At 49.6% G+C, this 19,393-nt stretch overlaps 1 protein-coding gene across 1 annotated transcript; it reads left to right on the top strand.

Annotated features, from left to right (window-relative positions):
* The first annotated feature begins 4,815 nt into the window (after nucleotides 1-4,815).
* Nucleotides 4,816-17,854, top strand: kcnj6 (potassium inwardly rectifying channel subfamily J member 6). Its single transcript, XM_007909486.2, has 4 exons — nucleotides 4,816-4,829; nucleotides 6,021-6,054; nucleotides 16,098-17,034; nucleotides 17,472-17,854. The coding sequence occupies exons 3-4, from the start codon at nucleotides 16,113-16,115 to the stop codon at nucleotides 17,852-17,854; spliced, it is 1,305 nt and encodes a 434-aa protein (XP_007907677.1). The 5' UTR covers nucleotides 4,816-4,829; nucleotides 6,021-6,054; nucleotides 16,098-16,112.
* Nucleotides 17,855-19,393: the final 1,539 nt, after the last annotated feature.

Below are 19,393 nucleotides of genomic sequence, written 5' to 3'. Positions count from 1 at the left end.
CTTGCATTTATATAGCGTCCTTCACACGGGGCAGCATCCCGGAGCGCTTCGCTGAAGATCCCGGGACGTTATTCAAAAAGACGAGGGAGTTTCTCTCTCTCCCGGTGTCCTGGCTGACAATCCCCCGGACAAAATTAATCGTTCGCTTCAGAGCTATTCACGGTGACTTTGCGGTGCGCAAATTGCCTGCCGCGTTCGTGTAAGCCATACACGGTCACTGCGCTTTACAGTAAGGCCTGTGAAGCACTTTGAGGAAGTCCCGTTGACTTAATAAGGCGTTATTACTAGTGTTAATAAAGTCACGCCACTAAGCCGGTCACACACGTCCCCCATCTCTCTGGTTCTATGGTTCAGATCTCTGAAGGTCCAATGAGATGCTGCCACCTACCCGGAGATCAGTGGAACTGCAGGGTGGACCCTCTTGGCTGAGGAGACCCCTGGATTACACCCCCCACCACCCACCCCACCCCGCGCCCCCCACTCTTCTACAACTCTGCAAAATCACCTAAGAAAAGGGTTTATTTGTTCGTGAACTATTGGCGCCCTCATTCCCTCGTCCCCACCTTCAAAGCCCCTCCACGGTTTCGCAACCCACCCTAACAGTAGTGTCGTGGTTAGCGCATTCGCCTCGCAAGCGAGAGGACCCGGGTTCGATTCCCGGGCGGGGCGAAAGGTTGGGACGAGTTTCCTTACTCCACACGCCTCTGTTGACCTAGCAGTAAGTAGGAACTAGTTTGCAGCGCCTTGGGACGTCCTCCTGACGTGAAAGGCGCTTTATAAATGGAATCTTGTTGTTGTTGTTGTTGGTACTCGATTGGCGGATCGCTTTTCCAGGGGTAATAATCCCTTAAAAAAAAATGTAGTCACTCAATCAACCACTGTGTGTGGGACGCTGCTGTGCGCAATTGGCTGCCGAGTTTCGCCCACAAAACACACAGTCAATCCACTTTACAATATATTCTGTGAAACACTATAAGATGTCCCAACAATGTGATAAGGCGTTATATCAACCGCAAGGCTTATTATTATTATTATTATTGTTATTACCTGTGATTTCCTTCACCCCGACAAACTCGGCTGCATCCTTCGCTCCGCCTCAACAGGTCACGGACGGTGAGTGAGGTTTAACGTCTCATCCGAAGGACAGTCCCTCTGACAATGCGGCACTCCCCAACCCTCCCGTCCTTCCCACCCCCGCACCCCACCCCCCTGAGACTGTGTGATTCCGAGTCCAGACGTGTGTTGGGCTCGAACCCACAACAGTTTGACCCAGAATCAAGAGAGAGAGAGCGACTGAGCCACAGGCTGACACATAGCGGGAGCTGAGTGGGAAGAGTCCCTGGGGGGAGGCATCATGGTGGACTGGGTGGGCCAGGGAGGGTTATGGTGTGGTGTTGTGTGGGGAGGAGGAATAGGTGGTGCATGGGGTAGTGATTTCAAGATCCTCATCCTCACCTACAAGGCCATTCACGGCCTTGCTCCCTCCTACCTCTCCAACCTACTATCCCCCTACCTACCTGCCCGTACCCTCCGTTCCTCTGGCTCCGGTCTGCTCCACGTCCCCCGCCCCAACCGCCCTACCATCGGTGGTCGGGCCTTCAGCCTCTCAGCCCCCAGGCTCTGGAACTCTATCCCCCAGTGCCTTCGCCGCCTCCTCCCTTTCCTTCTTCAAGGCTGGTCTCAAGACCTTTCTCTTTGACCGTGCCTTCAGCTCCCCTCTCGACTCTCTTCCTCCTCCTCGCTCCCTCCCTTCCCTCCCCTCACCCTGACCATTTCCCCCTCCTCTCTCCCTCCCTTCCCTCCCTCACCCTGACCATTTCCCCCCTGCTCGGGTCATGACCCAACTGTGCAGCGCCTTGGGACGTCCTCCTGACGTGAAAGGCGCTCTATAAATGGAATCTTGTTATTGTTGTTGTTGTAGTGTTGGAGTACTGCAAAATGTAGTGACTGTCTATTTCCCAGCACCTTGGGAAGGGATGCCTGGACTGTGTGAGCTCAAAGCCCCCGACGAGGAGGTGGGGGGGGGTGGTTGGGAGGGGGGAGCTTGAACCCACAAACTCCTGGCTCAGAGGCGAGAGCTGCTACCACTGAGCCAGGCTGGCAATCGGGAGTAGAGTCAGTCAGTGCTTCTGGTACTGGTTGGGGAGGTGTGATTTTGGTCTCAGTATCGTTATGACCGACTACCTTGGGCGGTCACGACAACTTAGATCTCCCCCTCCCAATCTTCCACCCACTTCACCAGAGTACCCCTACCCCCAGCCCCACCTCCACACTCTTTCTTTGGACCAAAATTAAGATTGAGAAGGCAATCAATGGGCGCGGCACACTGGCCAACTGGCAGCTCACATTCCATATTGGCAATGAGAGTGAAGCAGGTTGCAAACACGCCCTGGGAATCTGGTTCTGCCCAAAATCATCAGAGTATGGGGTCCGCAGTGTGTCGCAGAGCCACCTTGCTTACCGTCTTAAGCCAAGACTGCTAATAATAATAATAATATTACAATAATAACTCTTGCATTTGATAATAGCTCCTTATCACATCGTCGAGGACGTCTCAAAGCGCTTCACAGAATATTTTGGAAAGTGGATTGACTGTGTATTTTTTGGACGAAACGGAGCAGCCAATTATACACAGCAGTGTCCCCCATAAACAGTCGTGGATTGACTGCCCAATGTTTTTGGGGGGGAGGGATTATTACCCCCAGGAAAGCGATCCGCCAATTGACTAACATCCAGGTTCCTACAAACTGCGAGGCAACAGAGGCGTATAGAGTAAGGAAACTTGCGATCCTGCCCGGGTCCTCTTGTTTACGAGGCGAACTTGCCAACCAATACTCTATGGCTCTCCTACAGCCAAGCATGGGGTGTATGGGCATATGAGTATGGGGTCTGATGTGTGCCACAGAGCCACCTTGTGTACCATCTTAACGATGTGATAAGGCGCTGTAATCAAATGAAAGGGTAATTATTACAGGATTATCATTGCATCATCTGCTTCCTCACTGTTGTCAGGGTTCCAGGTGTCAATGTGTTGCTGACAGCCTGGTGTGAGCTCCAGATGGTCCCCTCACCGCCTGAGTTTGTGGTTCAGATGAGAAGGATATCTGAGGGAGCGAGGGAGCGAGGGAGGGAGGGAGGAAGGGAGGGAAGGAGAGAGGGAACGAGGTAGGATGAGCAGCTACACACTGGGAGCCTAAATATTCCATGTGATAATAATAATCATTGCATTTGATACAGCGCCTTATCACGTCATCGAGACGTCTCGAAGCGCTTCACAGAATATACTGTAAAGTGTAGTGACTGCGTATTTTGTGGGCGAAACGCGGCAGCCAACGGCGCACAGCAGCGTCCCCACGACCAGTCGTGGATTGGGTGACCATTTTTTTTTAGATGTGAGGACCTTACAGAGATACATAAAATGCTAAATGAAATCAAGAAAGTAAACCCAGCACAACACAATTATGAAACACCAAGTCAGCAGGACAAAAGGTCAAGGACAGACACCAGGAAGTATTTCTTTACATGAAGGACAACAGCTACAATAATAATCCTTGCATTTGACACATCACGTCTTCGGGACGTCTCAAAGCGCTTCACAGAATATACTGTAGAGTGGATTGACTTTGTATTTTGTGGGCGAAACGCGGCAGGCAATTGCGCACAGCAGCGTCCCCACAAATAGCCATGGAGTGAGTGATCACATTTATTTTATGGGGGTGGGATGGGGGGGGATTCATTGGATCTTAACGTCCCCCTGAGAACAGGCATAAATGGGGCCTAATAGACCATGGTTTGACGTCTTATTCGAAGGGACACAGCTCTGACATTGCAGCTTTCCCCCCCTTCCTCCCCCCACCCGCCCATAATAATAATAATAATAATCCTTACATTTGATATAGCGCCTTATCACGTCATTGAGACGTCTCAAAGAGCTTCACGGGATACACCCTAAAGCGGATGGACGCAATTGTACTTTGCGGGTGAAACGCGGCAGCCGACTGCGGGCAGCGCGCAGAAATATCCCGCAAACAGTCGCGGATTGAGTGACCAAGTTTTTTGTTCCTTTTCAAAAGGAGATTATTGCCCCCGGAAAGCGATTTCCCCCCAATCGGCCAACAACCGGTTAACATTTTAATGAAAAGGAACAAAGTGCATTTCGCCAGCGGAAAAATCAGTGGGTTGTTTTTTTTTTCCCTTCCTTCTCCATTTTCTAAGTATTGAAATAAAACTCTTTTCCATCCCCCCCACCCCACCCCCACCCCACCCCCACCTCAACACACACACACACACACACACAGCTTTCCACAAAGCTGGACCACTCCATCTCCATCACTAGCAACAGGGAGCTGTGTGGGCACAGCAAAGCTCTTTGTTTGCACAAGGCTTTCCTATCAGTGTCATATATATATATATACATAAAAAAAACCTTCCCAAATATTCCTTTCATCTGCTGATTTTTTTTTATATGACGTTTCTTTTACGTGAGCATGCAACCCTCCTCCTAGGCAGCATTTTCTTGTCCTCTCTCTCTCTCTCTCTCCATCTCCATCTCCATCTCTCTCTCTCCATCCTTTCTCCATCTCTCCATCTCTCTCTCTCACACACACACACACACATTTTTCAGCTACATTTCCCAGGCACAGTTTCCCACCAGCAAACCAGGCAAAATTTTGGTGTCATTTCTATTCCCCAGTTCTGCACAGAGGAGAGACAGAAGAGGAGAAATGCATTGCCCAGATGTGTCGATGGAAACAGAGTGAATTTTTTTTTTTTTTTGGGGGGGGGCTATTTAACCCCAAACCTCCCCACCCCACCACCCCATCACTTGGGTGAGTCTTGAACCTGTGAAAGTCCACTTCAATCTGCATGTGTATTCGTGTGTGTGCCTTCAATGTGCATCAATACACAGATCTGTGTGAAAGGAACTGAATAGGTAAGCTTTTTTTTCTCTCTCTCTCTCTATCTCTACCCTCTCTCTTGTTTTTTTTTCTGGGAAAGGTGGGGGGGGGGGGGAGGAGGGGGTTCATTTTCTCATATGTGTTATTTCCAATTTACCTGTGGCTCTTTTTAGATCAATCAAGGGACCTTAAAATGAGAATGAATTTCATTTCTCTCTCTCTTTCACCCCCCCCCCCCCCCCCCAGACACACAAAAACAGGCACAAGAAAAATAAGAGGAATCTATTAAGAATCAGAAAAGCTTAAATTGCATAATGGAGAGAGAGAGAGAGAGAGAGGCAGAGAGAGAGGGGGATGGAGAGAGAAAGAGAGAGAGAGAGAGAAAATGAAAGAGCTGCTAGCATTTATATCATATTTATATCATTACAATGAATTATTATATTTATCGATTTAGATCATATTTGTATCATTACAATTATATATTCTATAGGTAAAGAAATGTTACATTAAAATAAAAGAAACAAGAAAACTAGGGCAAGCTTTTTGGCAAATGTTCCAAGTCCTTTCTCTTTAGAAATTAAATTATTAGTCGTTAGTTGTAATATCAATCTGGGGGAAAGCAAATTGTTTTTAGTGTTCGTATATATAAATACATAATAATAATAATAATCCTTGCAATATGTTATAGCACCTTATCAGGTCTTCAGGACGTCTCAAAGCTCTTCACAGAATATACTGTAAAGTGAATTGACTGTATATTTTGCGGGCGAAACGCGGCAGCCAATTGCGCGCAGCAGCGTCCCCACAAACAGCCGTGGATTAAGTGACCAAATCATTATTATTATTCTTTTTGAAAGGGTTATGAGCCCCGGAAAAGCGACCCGCCAATCCACTGAGAACCGGGTTCGTACTTACTGCTCGGTAAACAGAGGGAAAATATATATATAGAGAGAGAGAGACTATATATGTACCTATGTATGCACTGAAGGGTTGGCGTGTAGCCTGTGTGAGGGGAGGGAGGGAGCAAACATTTGACTGTGTGTATCTAATAGAGAGTGCAAGTTGAGTTTGAGTGTGACATATGCTGATCAATCCGCTAAGCACCAGATCTCTCCCATACAGATCATCAGCACCACGGCCAGCGATTCCCCATCAGGTACAGGCGCTTCTGTGGTGAGGGGCGGGGGAGTGGGGGGTAAACCATGACACACGGCTCTTTCAAGGGACGGGAAGAAAGGAAGACAAAAAAAAATTATTTGGTCGCTCAATCCGCCACTGTTTGTGGCACACTGCTGCGTGCAATTGGCACGTTCAGTCCACTTTACAGTATATCCTGTGAAGCGCTTTATGACGTCTCCATGACGCGATAAGGATTGATATCAACCGCAAGGATTTTGTTATTGTTATAAAGCAATGAGAGCGTGTGTGTGTGTGTCTGTATGCGTGTCTGTGCCTGTCTGTGTGAGAGTGTCTGAGTGTGCGTGTGTGTGTGTGTATATATGTGTGTGTGTGACTGTGTGTGAGTGCGTCTGTGTCTGAGTGTGCCTGTGCTTGTGTCTGTGTGTGAGTGTGTCTGCGTGTGTTTGCGTCTGTGTCTGAGTGTGTGTGTATCTGTGCCTGTGTGTTTGTGGCTGTGTGTGAGTGTGTCTATGTGAGTGTGTCTGTGTGTGCGTGTGTGTGTGTCTGAGTGTGTGTGTGTCTGTGTGTCTTTGCGTCTGTGCGTGAGTGTGTTTGTGTCTGTGTGTTTGTGGCTGTGTGTGCGTGTATCTGTGTATGAGTGTGTGTGTGTGTCTGTGTGTGAGTGTTTGTGTCTGAGTGTGTGTCTGTGTATGTGTGTGTCTGAGTGTGAGTGAGTGAGTGAGTGAGTGAGTGAATGGGGTGTTGGGGAAGGGTGGAGGAAATGAGACAGCATTTGTCAAATGATACACATATTAAATGGTACAATTTTGTTCCATTTAAGTGATGGACAGCGTGGCATGTTGAGGCTAATTTTATCAAACCATCCCACCTCATTTTTTTCACTGAATTCATAGTCAAAATAGTTGAAAATAACATAATGCAGCCCCCAGCGCCTAGTCACTCCCTCCACTCCCCTCTCTGCATTCAATTCCAACTCCAAAAAAAAAATCAGACGGTGTGATGTCTGAGCGAAAATGAAACGAAAATGGGTCATTTAATGGGTGCGTCATTTTCAGTTGATTATTTTCAAAAGGAGAGGTCCCCACACTTTATCGAGCTCTCCATCTCTCTTTCTTTCCCACCCCCTCGCCTTCCCCCGCTCCTTCTCAAGTTGTGACATTAATAAGGAGTTGTCGTACTCTCTCCGACCACCTGAACGCATTGAGGGTTATGCACAATTTAACGCAAATCTCGCCTGTTAAATACCGACGGTTTTGATAATTGTTGTGTTTGCGTGTGCGTGTGTTGGGAGGGAGGGAGGTAGCATTCTGAAACTCTGGTATTCTCTCCCTCAATCCCTCCTCCTTACCCCCTTCCTCCCTCACTTTCAAATCCAGCATAAAAACCTTCCTTTTTCATCGTGCCTACGGTCACCGCCCCTCTCTCTCTTTCTCTCCCACTGGCTCGTTGTCAGACCCCCCCCACCCACCACCACTGTCAAGCTCTCCGGGACGCTACCCTACGCGAAGGGCGGTATATAAATGCAAGTTGTTGTTGTCGTATTTGATACGCAGTCGATCCAATTCACAGTATATCCAGCGAAGCCCTTTGAGACGTCTCGGCAACATGATAAAGTGCTGCATCGAGGGCAAGGATCACGTTATATAATTATAAACTGTTATATCGTTGAACGAACGGTTTGGATGAGCAATACTTGTGATTTGGATATCGAGTGTTCTCTCCTTTTAATGTGAGTAAAACGTAAGTTGCCGCTGCATATGTGTGTGTTTGTATGTACGCATACGTATAAAATTCACCAAAATACACATCAAAACCCCTGACATGGCTCAGTGTCATTGTTTATACAGACATGTGTCTCCAGTACAGATCTCGAGCTTTGTACATGATGTTATTGAGGAGAATGTTGTTGTTCATTTCAAAGTGCGTGTTTGTATTTTTGGTGATTTGTGTATTTCGGTAGCGTTTTTTTTGGACAATGTGCGTATTTTCGTGTGTGTGTACGTGTATTATGATGGGATATGTGCGTTTCATAGGGGGGGGTGTATTTTGCGTGTGTGTATTTTATGAGTACATGTTATGTGTGTGTGGGCGTGTGTATATTTTATGGGTATGCGTGTGTTGTGTGTGTGTATGTACATGTGTGCGTGGTTGATTAGATTAAATTAGAGTAGTATGGTTCAAGCTGTATAGATTATTTCCCGAATGAGTCTTGTGAGGGAAATCATTCAGACATAGAGACAAGAGGAGGATACTGGCTGTACTAGTAATTTCCTGAAAGCTGATTAATTGAAGGTAAATTTATTGTAACTAAAATCCGTGCTCTGGTTCCCTGGAAACCCAGGGCCCTTAATGTGATTGTTACTAAGGTGAAAAGGTGTGTATTTGTGTGGTAGATATCTATATATATACACACACACAGATCTCACAAACAGATACACCCGGTAACATACACACAAGGCACGAAAAAAAAGCTTTAACTCCTTAACTCCCTGTGTTGAAATTAGATCCTGCGGGGAATTATATAACGCAAATAAATAGAAGAAGGAAGCAAAGAAGCAACAGCGAAGCACTTCTGGTTTAAGCACACATAAATATTACATTAAGTGCGCAGATTAATTTAAGCGATGTGGTTTTAGCTGGTGAGGCTCCAGCAGGCATCTCCAAAACACACTCTGGGGTTCCCAAGCCTCGGCTCTTGGCAACCTGTGCCTAATACTCTCTGGAATTAAGTAAGCGGGAATAGGTCCCTCTGGGGGAGAGAGAGAGAGAGAGAGAGTGCGCATTCCATTCGGACAACCTATCTCTGGGATTTCCGTGTGTGGGTGGGATGCAGGGAATTCTCAGTTCGGTTTGGAGACTCTTAATCATGGTGATGGGTTTCCTCGTGTGTCAAACACCCCGGCCGAGCAAAAGAATATTTAATAATAATAATAATAATAATCCTTGCATTTGATATAGCGCTTTTCACGTCGGGAGGACGTCCCAAAGCGCTTCACAGAACACACTGTAAAGTGAATTGACTGTATATTTGTGGGCGAACGAACCGCTGAATCCACATCAACAACAACTTGGGTTTATGTAGCGTCCCTCACGCAGGACAGTGTCACATCACTGAACACCCCCTTCCCCGCTCCCCGCTCCCCCCGCCCCACCCCCCCACTTGTTTTGAATCTCAAATCCAGTTGCGCGTGTTATGTTTTTTTTATTTTCAGAGGTTTATTTTCAAAGAAAGCATTGAGTTTTTAGCTTATTTCATATTTGAAATCTGGTCATCATTTCTCCCGCACACACACGCACATGCACACACGCAAACACACACTCACCTCCTCTCTCTCTCTCGCTTTCCGGTGATGTTATATTTTTGGTTGCTATGTTATGTCATTATAATGGTCCTTGCGTTTGCTGTTGTCCCGCAGCGTATTGGTTAGGGTGCTCACCTCGTAAGACAGAGAGAGAGAGGACCCGGGTTCATATCCTGGGTGCGAACACAGGAACTGGAGGAGGCCATTCAGCCTGTTGAGTCTGTTCCACCAGTTTATTATCCCAATGACCGGCCTTTTTTCCCCTATCCCTTACTGCCTCTACTACCCAGGTCTCTGTCCGTCTCTTTCTCTCTTAAACATCCCTATAGACTCCAATCTCTACAGCTTTGTCGAACAGAGCTTTCCATGGCCCACGTCCCCACAACCCTCTGTGTGTGAGGAAACGCTTCCCGACCTCAGCCTGTAACCGTTCCGACTACAAGCTATAACCTTATCCCACCCATTCATATCCCTCTTCCTCCACAACGCCACACACACACACAAAGTACTGTTAACAGTGGGTCCAGCTATGTGTGGGCTAATCCAACCTGTTACTCTTATCTCAAAAAGCCTATGTCAACTGGAAAAACAGATGTGTCTCCACAGAGACCAGGGATCAGGGCTGTTTTATATGGAGATCCTGTAGTGTAGTGGTTAGAGGGCTCGCCTCGCAAGCAAGAGGAGCCGGGTCGATTCCCGGGAGGCGCGAAACCTTAGGCAAGTTTCCATATCTCACACTCCTCTGTTTCCCAGCGGTAAGTAGGAACCCGGTTGTTAAGTCACTTGGTGGATCGCTAATTAACCCCACAAAAAAAATTATTATAATTTTTTTTTACATTTCAATAATTTGATCGCTCAAACCGGGACTGTTTGTGGGACGCTGCTGTGCGCAATTTATCTACAAAGTACAGTCGATCCGCTTTACAGTATATCCTGTGAAGCGCTTTGAGACGTCTCGAAGACGTGACAATGCGCTATATCGAATGCAAGGATTATTATGATTATTATTACACAAAATCTGGACTTTACTTTTTTTTTAAGTCACCCGGTCGTCTGACTAACGCGGAAATCTATCACCGTGCTTAAGAGCGCTCAAGCCCGACTGAGAATTCCACAGATGTACAGCACCTACACAGAAAATCTTCCCGTGCCGTGGAGGATGCCTCCTGCTAACCTTATTCCAGAGAGTATTAGGCTGGTCAGATCCCAGAATGTGCGTTGGGGTAACTGACCAGATCTCCCCCGTACTTCTCTCTCCCCCCCACCCCTCCCCCACCCCACCCCCACACCCACCCAGTGTCAGCTGGGCGCACGTCGAAGTTAGAAGGTTGTGGGTTCAAGCCCCCACTTCGGGTCTTGGAATCACATCGGCTAAGACGACACTCCAGTGCAGCACTGGTGGGAGGGATGGGGTGGGGGGAGTGGGGTGGGGTGGGGTGTTGTTGCATTGTCGGAGGTGCCGTCCTTCAGGTGGACTTTAAAGATCCCGCAGCACTGTTCGAAAAGAGACAGGGGTTTCTCTCTCTCCTGCTGTCCTGGCCAACAATCCCCCCAGGTTGCTCACTCCGTGGCTGTTTGTAGGACACTGCCCTGCGCAAACAGGCTGCTGCATTTTGCCCGCAAAATACACAGTCACTCCACTTTACAGTACATTCTGCGAAGCGAATTGAGACGTCTTCAACGATGTGATAAGGCACCTTGTCAAATGCAAGGATTATTACAGTTATTATTGTATTATCCTTACCAGTCCAGTTAGCCGGGGGTGGGGTGGGGTGGGTGCAGATTGCATTTGGTGTCCCGCCTCGGGATCACGTCTCAAAGCGCTTCAAAAGGATTTCACTGTAAAGCGAAGTGACTGTGTATTGTTTGCAGGTGAACCCAGCAGCCAGTGTGCCATACATACCTTTGCCGATGTCTGTACACCTAATAACCTGTGTCCACTCCTTCTACTGTCTCCGCGATGCTCCGGGTTTACTTTCTCAATCTCGTTTAAAATTTTACATGAGCCAGGCGGGTCCGCAGTACTCTAAGGCGCTGATAATGACAGCGCAGCCCCAGCCTGGCTCATCGGCAGGACTTGGAAGGGCAGAGCAGTCACTGGTGGCAGGGAATCCTCCCACTCAGCTCCTGTTAACCCTGCAAAAAAAAAGAGCCACTGATCTCTCCTGTGTTATGGATTCGTAGTCAAGGCAGAGGGGGGGGGGGTGGGGGGAAGAGGGAAAAAGGTGGTAGTGGTGTTCAGAGTCTATAATCTGCTGTGATAAATGCACTGAAGCTTACTCTCAGTCTATCGTAGTGGGTAAAATCCTTGGAGATCAAAGCAGCGCGGAGCAAGAGCAGTATTGATTTTACAACCTTCCTGAATACAGAATAATAATCCTTGCATTTGATATCACGCCGTTGCATTGTAAATTGGATCGACAGTGTATTTTGTGGGCGAAACGTAACAGCCAATTGCGCACAGCAGTGTCCCACACACAGTCGTGGGTTGAGTGATTATGGATTATCACCCACGGAAAGCGATCCACCAATCGACCAACAACTGGGTTCCTCCTCACCAGGTAAACAGAGGCGTGCGGAGCAAGGAAACTTGCCGCAGGTTTCGCCCCGTCTGAGAATCGAACCCGGGTCCCCTGGCTTGCGAGGGGAGCGTGCTTAACCACTGCGCTACGGGGCTCCAAATCTGTCAGGAGAGCGTGAGCTCAGGGCAAGAGATGGACAATGTGGGATGAGGCAGGCACGCAGGCTAATTTACTGGGAATCTGAGCCTCACTGGAGCTTACTGTTCCCAGTATTTGCTGGAGCATTCATCACTCCTGTCCAACTGTAGCTCTCGGCTCTCGGTGTGCATTTCGGAACGTAAATCAATAGTCTTCTCACCCGCTGATCACTGAGAGGAACTGCGTTTTTTTTTCCCCCCCCCCTGTTGTTGGCTGTTCAGGATAGCCTAACCTGGCCAGCCTTCTGCCTCCGGCCGGGGTTACCAAACTGCCGGACGTTGGCGTCCTGTAGCGCAGTGGTTGGAGCACTCACCTCAGAAGCGAGAGGACATGAGTTCGATTCCCGGGCGGAGCGAAACCTTAGGCAACTTTCCTTACTCCGCGTACACGCCTCTGTTTACCCAGCAGTAAGTAGGAACCCGGTTGTTAGTCGATCGGCGAATCGCTTTCCGTGGACAATAATCCCTCCCCGCCAAAAATAATTATCTGGTATTATTATTTTAATAATAAAAAATGATAAATGATATATTCTGTGAAGTACTTTGTGACGTCTGAACGACGTGATAAGACGCTATATCAGATGCAAAGGATTATTATTATAAAAAAAGTCATCGGAATAATAATCCTTGCATTTAATATAGCGCCTTATCATCTCGTGGAGGGACCCATATTTTAATCTTTGGAGATTGTCGGCCTGGACACGGGGAGAGAGAAACTCCTTTCTCTTTTCGAATAGCGCCGCGGGGTATTTAACGTCCATCTGACAGGACCTCGGTTTAACGTCTCATCCGAAGGACAGCACCTCCGACAATACAGCACACCTCACCCACCCCCACCCACCCCCCCCACCCAGCACTGCGTTGGAGAGTCAACTTGGACTGTGTCCTGACCTGGGGGCTCGAACCCACAACTACGACTACGAGGGGAGAGCGTTACCCACTGAGCCAGGCCGACACACGATGTTTCCTAGACCGGTCGCAAAGTGTCAGGGAGACAAATTAAGGCACGTCGCCAAATGTTGCTGAATCATCTCTGGATTAACGACTGAGCTGCTGCTAATGTTAGCCCGGCTCCTTCGCACTTCATCACAGCCACAGACGAGTCCGAGAGGCGAAGAGGCAGCCGTCAATCTAACGGGCCTCCCGAGTGCAAATACTAATCAGCGCTCGTGTCAAGCTGCTAATTATAACGGTGACAAAGAACGACGTGTGAGAAGTGAGAGCAGCCAGAGGCACGCGGCGCTGTCCCAGGGGCTGAGCCGGTAGCTTTTATATCGCAGACAGCGAACCACTCAGGAATTACTGTATTTATACACAGCCCAGAGAGAGGGATGGACAAATATATCTCTCACACACACCACCCACCCGCCCACCCACCCCCTCCCACCCACACACACCGCCGCCCATGCCCCCAACCCACACGCACACCCACACGCACACCCACATCCCCACCTAACAATTAATAATAATCCTTGCATTTGATATGGCGCCTTATCACATCGTTGAGACGTCTCAAAGCGCTTCACAGAATATATTGTCAAGTGGATTGACTGCATATTTTGTGGGCGAAACGCGGCAGCCAATTGCGCACAGCAGCGTCCCCGCAAACAGTCGCGGAATGAGTGACTAATTTTTTGGGGGTTGGGGGTGGGTTGAGGGATTATTACCCCCGGAAAGCGATCTGCCAATCGACTAACAATCGGGTTCGTATTTACTGCCAGGTAAGCAGAGGCGTGCGGAGTAAGGAAACTTCCCTAAGGTTGCGATCTGCCCGGGAATCATCCTCTGATGTGCAAGTCGAGTGCGCTAATCACTACACTACGGGACTCCATATTGTGAGCGGATTGCAATTATTTTGTTGCTTCTTGACACGTTAACGTCCTGCCAGCAGCAAGATAAGACATCAAAGACGAAACCGCTTGCTGTTCAGGCGTTTGCTGTGAGCGAGCGACTTAGGTGAAGAGAAGAGAAATTAAGCTCCTTATCTCCGACAGCCACTGCGAGGCAGGACTGCAGGCCTCGTGGTGTTTGTGTCTGGGGAGGACAAGCCTAGATTTAGCAGCCTGAGATTTAGTTACCGTGAGCGGCGGGGTGAGGGAATGTAAATCGAGAGTTATGATATGTTAATTAATACACTGTTGAAAAAAATATCCCCTGTGGAATTAGAGAAGTTCACTGCCGATGACTGAGCAGCCCCAAGCCCGGCTCATCGGCAGGACTTGGAAGCTCAGACCAAGTCACTGGGGGCGGGGAATCCTCCCGCTCAGCTCCCGTTAACCCTGCAAGCCGAGGCGCAAAGGGATAGGGTGGTCCTGGCTGGACAAGCGGCGGGAAAGCTCGCCAGACAGCGCTCTCAATTACCTAACAGAAACAACTAGAAGGAACCAAAAATGCAACAGCAGAGCGCTTCCGGTTTAAGCGTAAATGGGACATTAAACGTGATTTTAGCTGGTTCGATTCCAGCAGTTACCCCAACGCACACTCTGGGGACCCCAAGCCTTGGCTCTCGTCAACCTGCGCCTAATACTTTCCAGAATTAGGCAAGCAAGACGGATGAGATCGGATTTGCCGAAGGCGGTTCTTCAGCCAAACCCATGTTATAATAAAAATAATAATAATCCTTGCTTTTGATATAGCGACTTATCACGTCGTTGAGACGTCTCAAAGCGCTTCCCAGGATGTACTGTAAAGTGAATTGACTGTGTATTTTGTGGGTGAAACGCGGCAGCCGATTGCTCACAGCAGCGTCCCCACAAACACTCGCGGATTGAGTGACTGCACTTTTTTTTAAAAAAAGGGGCTTATTAACCACCGCAATCTGCCAACCGACTAACAACCGGGTTCCTACTTACTGTCAGGTAAACAGAGGCGTGCGGAGTAAGGAAGCTTACCTACGGTTTTGCCCCGCCTGGGAATCGAATCCGGGTCCTCTCGCTTGCGAAGAGAGCTCGCAAAACCACAACGCTACAGGACGAGTTACGCCTACGCTAAAGGGGTCCGTGTGGTGTTCTTGTGAATCGAGTCCCAGCGAGCTGGTCTGTTGGCGAGGAATTGTGAGCTCAGGGTCACAAAGCCTACAACTTTCTGACCACCCCCCACCCCCACCCCACACCGTCCCACGGTGAGATTGTTCCTGACTGAGCCGGGTTGGCTGGCTGGAGGGCTAACTGGGCAGACAGTAAGTATCTGGCGTGTGGGCGGTTGACCAACGCGCTGTAAACCTTCATCCCCGGCACTCAAGCCAAGGCGAGGCAGAGACTTAACCAGAGGACTGAGCTCAGCAATTATTCCCGGAGAAAGCGGGATATAGATAGAAACAAAAACAAATCAATGAAGGCAACCTATAATTGTGGAAGAACTGGGTTTAACTTTGCCAGCTCTGATGGGGTGATTCTAAGGTCGATCCCGGAGAAGAAAAGGCATCAGCTGACACCTGACAGGGTAACGTGTTTCTGTAGTTTAGGTCGTAAACATATATACACATAAATGATAATAATGTGGTCATTCTCTCCACAGCTGTCTGTGGGACACTGGCTGCCGAGTTTCTCCTCACTCCGCTTTACAGTATATCCTGTGAAGCGCTTTGAGATGTCTGAACGCTGTGATAAGGCGCCGTATCAAAATGCAAGGATTATTATTGTCATTACCATCATCGTCGTCATCATCATCACCATCAATGGCTGCATGTTGTGACCGTGTGATTAAAGGATCCCAATGGCTCTTTGATCCTACACTCTGGGGGTCCCCAAGCCTTGGCTCTTGCCAACCTGCACCTACTATACTCTCCGGAATTAGGTAAAGCAGGATGTGTCCCTCCAGGGAGAGAGAGAGAGAGTGCGTTCCATTCCAACAAGCTGTCTCTGGGATTCCCATGTGTAGGTCGGATGTATGGAATTCTCAGCCTGGTTTGGATACTCTTAAACACGGCGGTGGGTTTCCACACGAGTCAGACACCCGTCCGAGCAAAAAAAAAAATGTATATAATAATTTCTCCTACCGTTTGCCCCTTGTTCTCCTCCCCGCCCCCTTCCTGGGCAGACCGCAGATCACCATATGGACCGGGACGTGGAGAGCCCAGTGAGCGGGCTTCAGGCCAGGAAACTGCCCAAGCAAGTGAAGGAGGTCCCCTCTAGGCAGATGCCTGACCCAGGAGCTGGAGCCAGTGCCAAGAAGAGCAAGAAGCGTATCCAGAGGTACGTGAGGAAAGACGGCAAGTGTAACGTGCACCATGGCAACGTGCGAGAGCGGTACCGCTACCTGACGGACATCTTCACCACCCTGGTGGACCTAAAGTGGAGGTTCAACCTTGTCATCTTCGTGATGGTCTACACCTCCACCTGGCTCTTCTTCGGTATGCTCTGGTGGCTTATCTGCTACATGAGGGGGGACATGGACCACTTAGAAGACAGCGACTGGGTTCCATGCGTGAGGAACCTCAACGGTTTTGTGTCCGCCTTCTTGTTTTCCATCGAGACCGAAACCACCATCGGCTATGGACACAGGGTCATCACTGAGAGGTGCCCTGAGGGTATCCTCCTGCTCCTGGTCCAATCCGTCATAGGCTCCATGGTCAACGCCTTCATGGTGGGTTGCATGTTCGTGAAGATCTCCCAACCCAAGAAGCGTGCCGAGACCCTGGTCTTCTCCAGCCACGCCGTCATCTCCCTGCGGGACGGCAAGATGTGCGTCATGTTCCGGGTGGGGGACCTGAGGAACTCCCACATCGTGGAGGCGTCCATCCGAGCCAAGCTCATCAAGTCGCGGCAGACCAAGGAGGGTGAATTCATCCCACTCCACCAGACCGACCTGAACGTGGGCTACGACACTGGGGATGACCGGCTGTTCCTGGTCTCCCCGCTCATCATCAGCCACGAGATCGACCAGCACAGCCCCTTCTGGTCCATTTCCAAAGCCGAGCTGGCTAAGGAGGACCTGGAGATCGTGGTGATCCTGGAGGGGATGGTGGAAGCCACAGGTGAGGATAATAGGCTTCACTCACGCCCCGAAACTCTGGAACTCTCCCCCAATCCCTTCCCCATCTTCATGTCGTGCCTTCACCTCACCCCGTCCCTTGTCTACCTTCTCTTCAATCACGCCTTTGGTCACCCTCCTACTCCTCACCTCCCAACCCTCCACCACTCCTGATCTCAACCCCCTGCACGGGTCCAAATCCCTGACTGTCCAGGGCCTTGGGAAGCCCTCCCGATATGAAGGGCGCTGTGTAAATGTAATTTGATGATGCTGAATGAGGCGCTAAATCAAATGCATAAGAATTTGCTGGCGAAAGAAGACCAAGGTCCATTTAATTCTCCATCCACCATCCTGGCAGTCACTTGGTGTGTTGTGTCCCAAACTATACACTGTAAATTATTATTAAGTTATGTTTTGTTCCTTTTTTTTTGCAAACGTAAGGAATGACCTGCCAGGCTCGAAGCTCGTATGTGACCAGTGAGCTCCTGTGGGGCTATCGCTTTATGCCGGTCTTGACCTTGGAGGAGGGATTTTACGAGGTCGACTACAACAGCTTCCACGCCACCTACGAGACCTTCACTCCCTCGTGCAGCGCCAAGGACCTGATGGAGAAGCTGTGCTCCACCTTCTCCCCAGGCCCATCCGAGCCCCTTCCCCTGGAACTCGAGGAGGGCGGGATCGGGAGCGACGAGACCCCGCCCAAACCCGGTGGGGAGCGGGAGAAAGACTCGGAGCGGGAGTCAGAGCCGGAGACAGATCGTGTCCAGGGGCAGTCGGAGCTGAACGGGGACATCGCCAACCCGGAGAGCGAGTCTGTGGCGTGAAGGGGGCGGAGGCAATGGACTCGGGGGCTAGGGAGTGGGGGGGGGGGGGGGGGAGGGATGGGGAGGAGGGAAAGCTAGGGGGAGTCTGGGTACAGAATCTGGGTACAGAAAGTCCACCTGCCCCACAATACACTGAACTGAACCAAACCGTCTGCACTTGGGACACGACCTGTTGGTTTTGCTCAGCCGGGTGTCTGACACATGCGGAAACCCATCACTGTTGCTTAAGTGTTTCCAAACCAAACAGAATTCCATGCATCCCACCTTCACATGGCTTCACAGAGATAGATTGTCGGAATGGATTGCGCACTCTCTCTCTCCCTGGAGGGACACATCCTGCTTACCTAATTCCGGAAAGTATTAGGCACAGATTGGCAAGAGCCAAGGCTTGGGGGGACCTCAGAGTGTGAGTTGGGGTAACTGCTGGAGTCTAACCAGCTGAAACCCCATAGCTTGCCATTGAGGGCATTATCTGGCAAGTTTCCCGCTGCTTGTCCAGCTAGGACCACCCTTACCCATTAGGACTTTGGCTTGTGCAGGGTGAACAGGAGCTGAGTGGGAGGATTCCCTGCCCTCAGTGAATGGTCTGCCCATCTTTGTCCCGCCAATGAGCCAGGCTGGGGCTGTGCTGTCATCAGCAGTGAGTGCGCTGGAATGCTAGGGACCGGCCTGGCTCAGGAACCGGACGAGAGAGACCGCCACAGAGGATGGGCTCGATTCTGACATTCCACTTGCAAACGTGTCACCTGGGAGCCAGTTCAGCTCCAAGGAGACCCTGTTGGACAAACGGCATGGGAGAAGGTCGCCCCCTTGTGTGGGTGCGATGCATGGTCCATTACTTTGGGGAAAAGCAGACTGTTCAAGCAGTTACGTTAACAGAGTCAAAGAAAGTCTCAGGAAGGATGCTGGGCTGGGGGAGGAAGGGTTAGTACATTGATGATGGTGTGGTGGGGAAGGGGTTGTGGGTGGGGTGTGGAGGGGGGCAGTTTAATTTCATATCTATAACTTATGAAAAACACGGGTCTCCCTCACAAGTCCACTTTGTAATAATAATAATAATTATTAACACTTGCATTCGATATAGCGACTTTCAGGTCAAGAGGACGTGTCAAAGAGCTTTACAGGAATATACGGTGAAGCCGGATGACTGTAAAATTTGCGCAATTTGCGCACAACAATGTCCCACAAATAGCCATGGAGTGAACGACCAATTTTATTTGGGGTGGGGGGGTGGGTGTGGGTGAGAGAAACTCCTCTTTTCCAATAGTGCCACCTGAAGAACAGGCACCTCCAACAAAGCAGCACTCCCCCAGGCACGGCATTGGAGTGTCATCTTAGACCGTGTGATTCCAAGTGCTAACTTGGGGGCTTGAACCCACATCCTTCTGACTCAGAGGCGAGAGCGCTAACTGAGGGTTGATGTGATTGAGGCGTTTAAAATGATAAAGAAGGGATTCGATAGAGTAGATACAGAGAAACTGTTTCCTCTGGTGGGGGAATCCAGAACAAGTGGGGTCGGTGGTGGGGGGAGACATCATC

The sequence above is a fragment of the Callorhinchus milii genome, unplaced genomic scaffold (assembly GCF_018977255.1).
Source record: "Callorhinchus milii isolate IMCB2004 unplaced genomic scaffold, IMCB_Cmil_1.0 Scaffold4, whole genome shotgun sequence".
NCBI classification, from domain to species: domain Eukaryota; kingdom Metazoa; phylum Chordata; class Chondrichthyes; order Chimaeriformes; family Callorhinchidae; genus Callorhinchus; species Callorhinchus milii.
The sequence above is the reverse complement of the archived record's forward strand: the minus strand, read 5'-3'. Positions and strand labels throughout refer to the sequence as shown.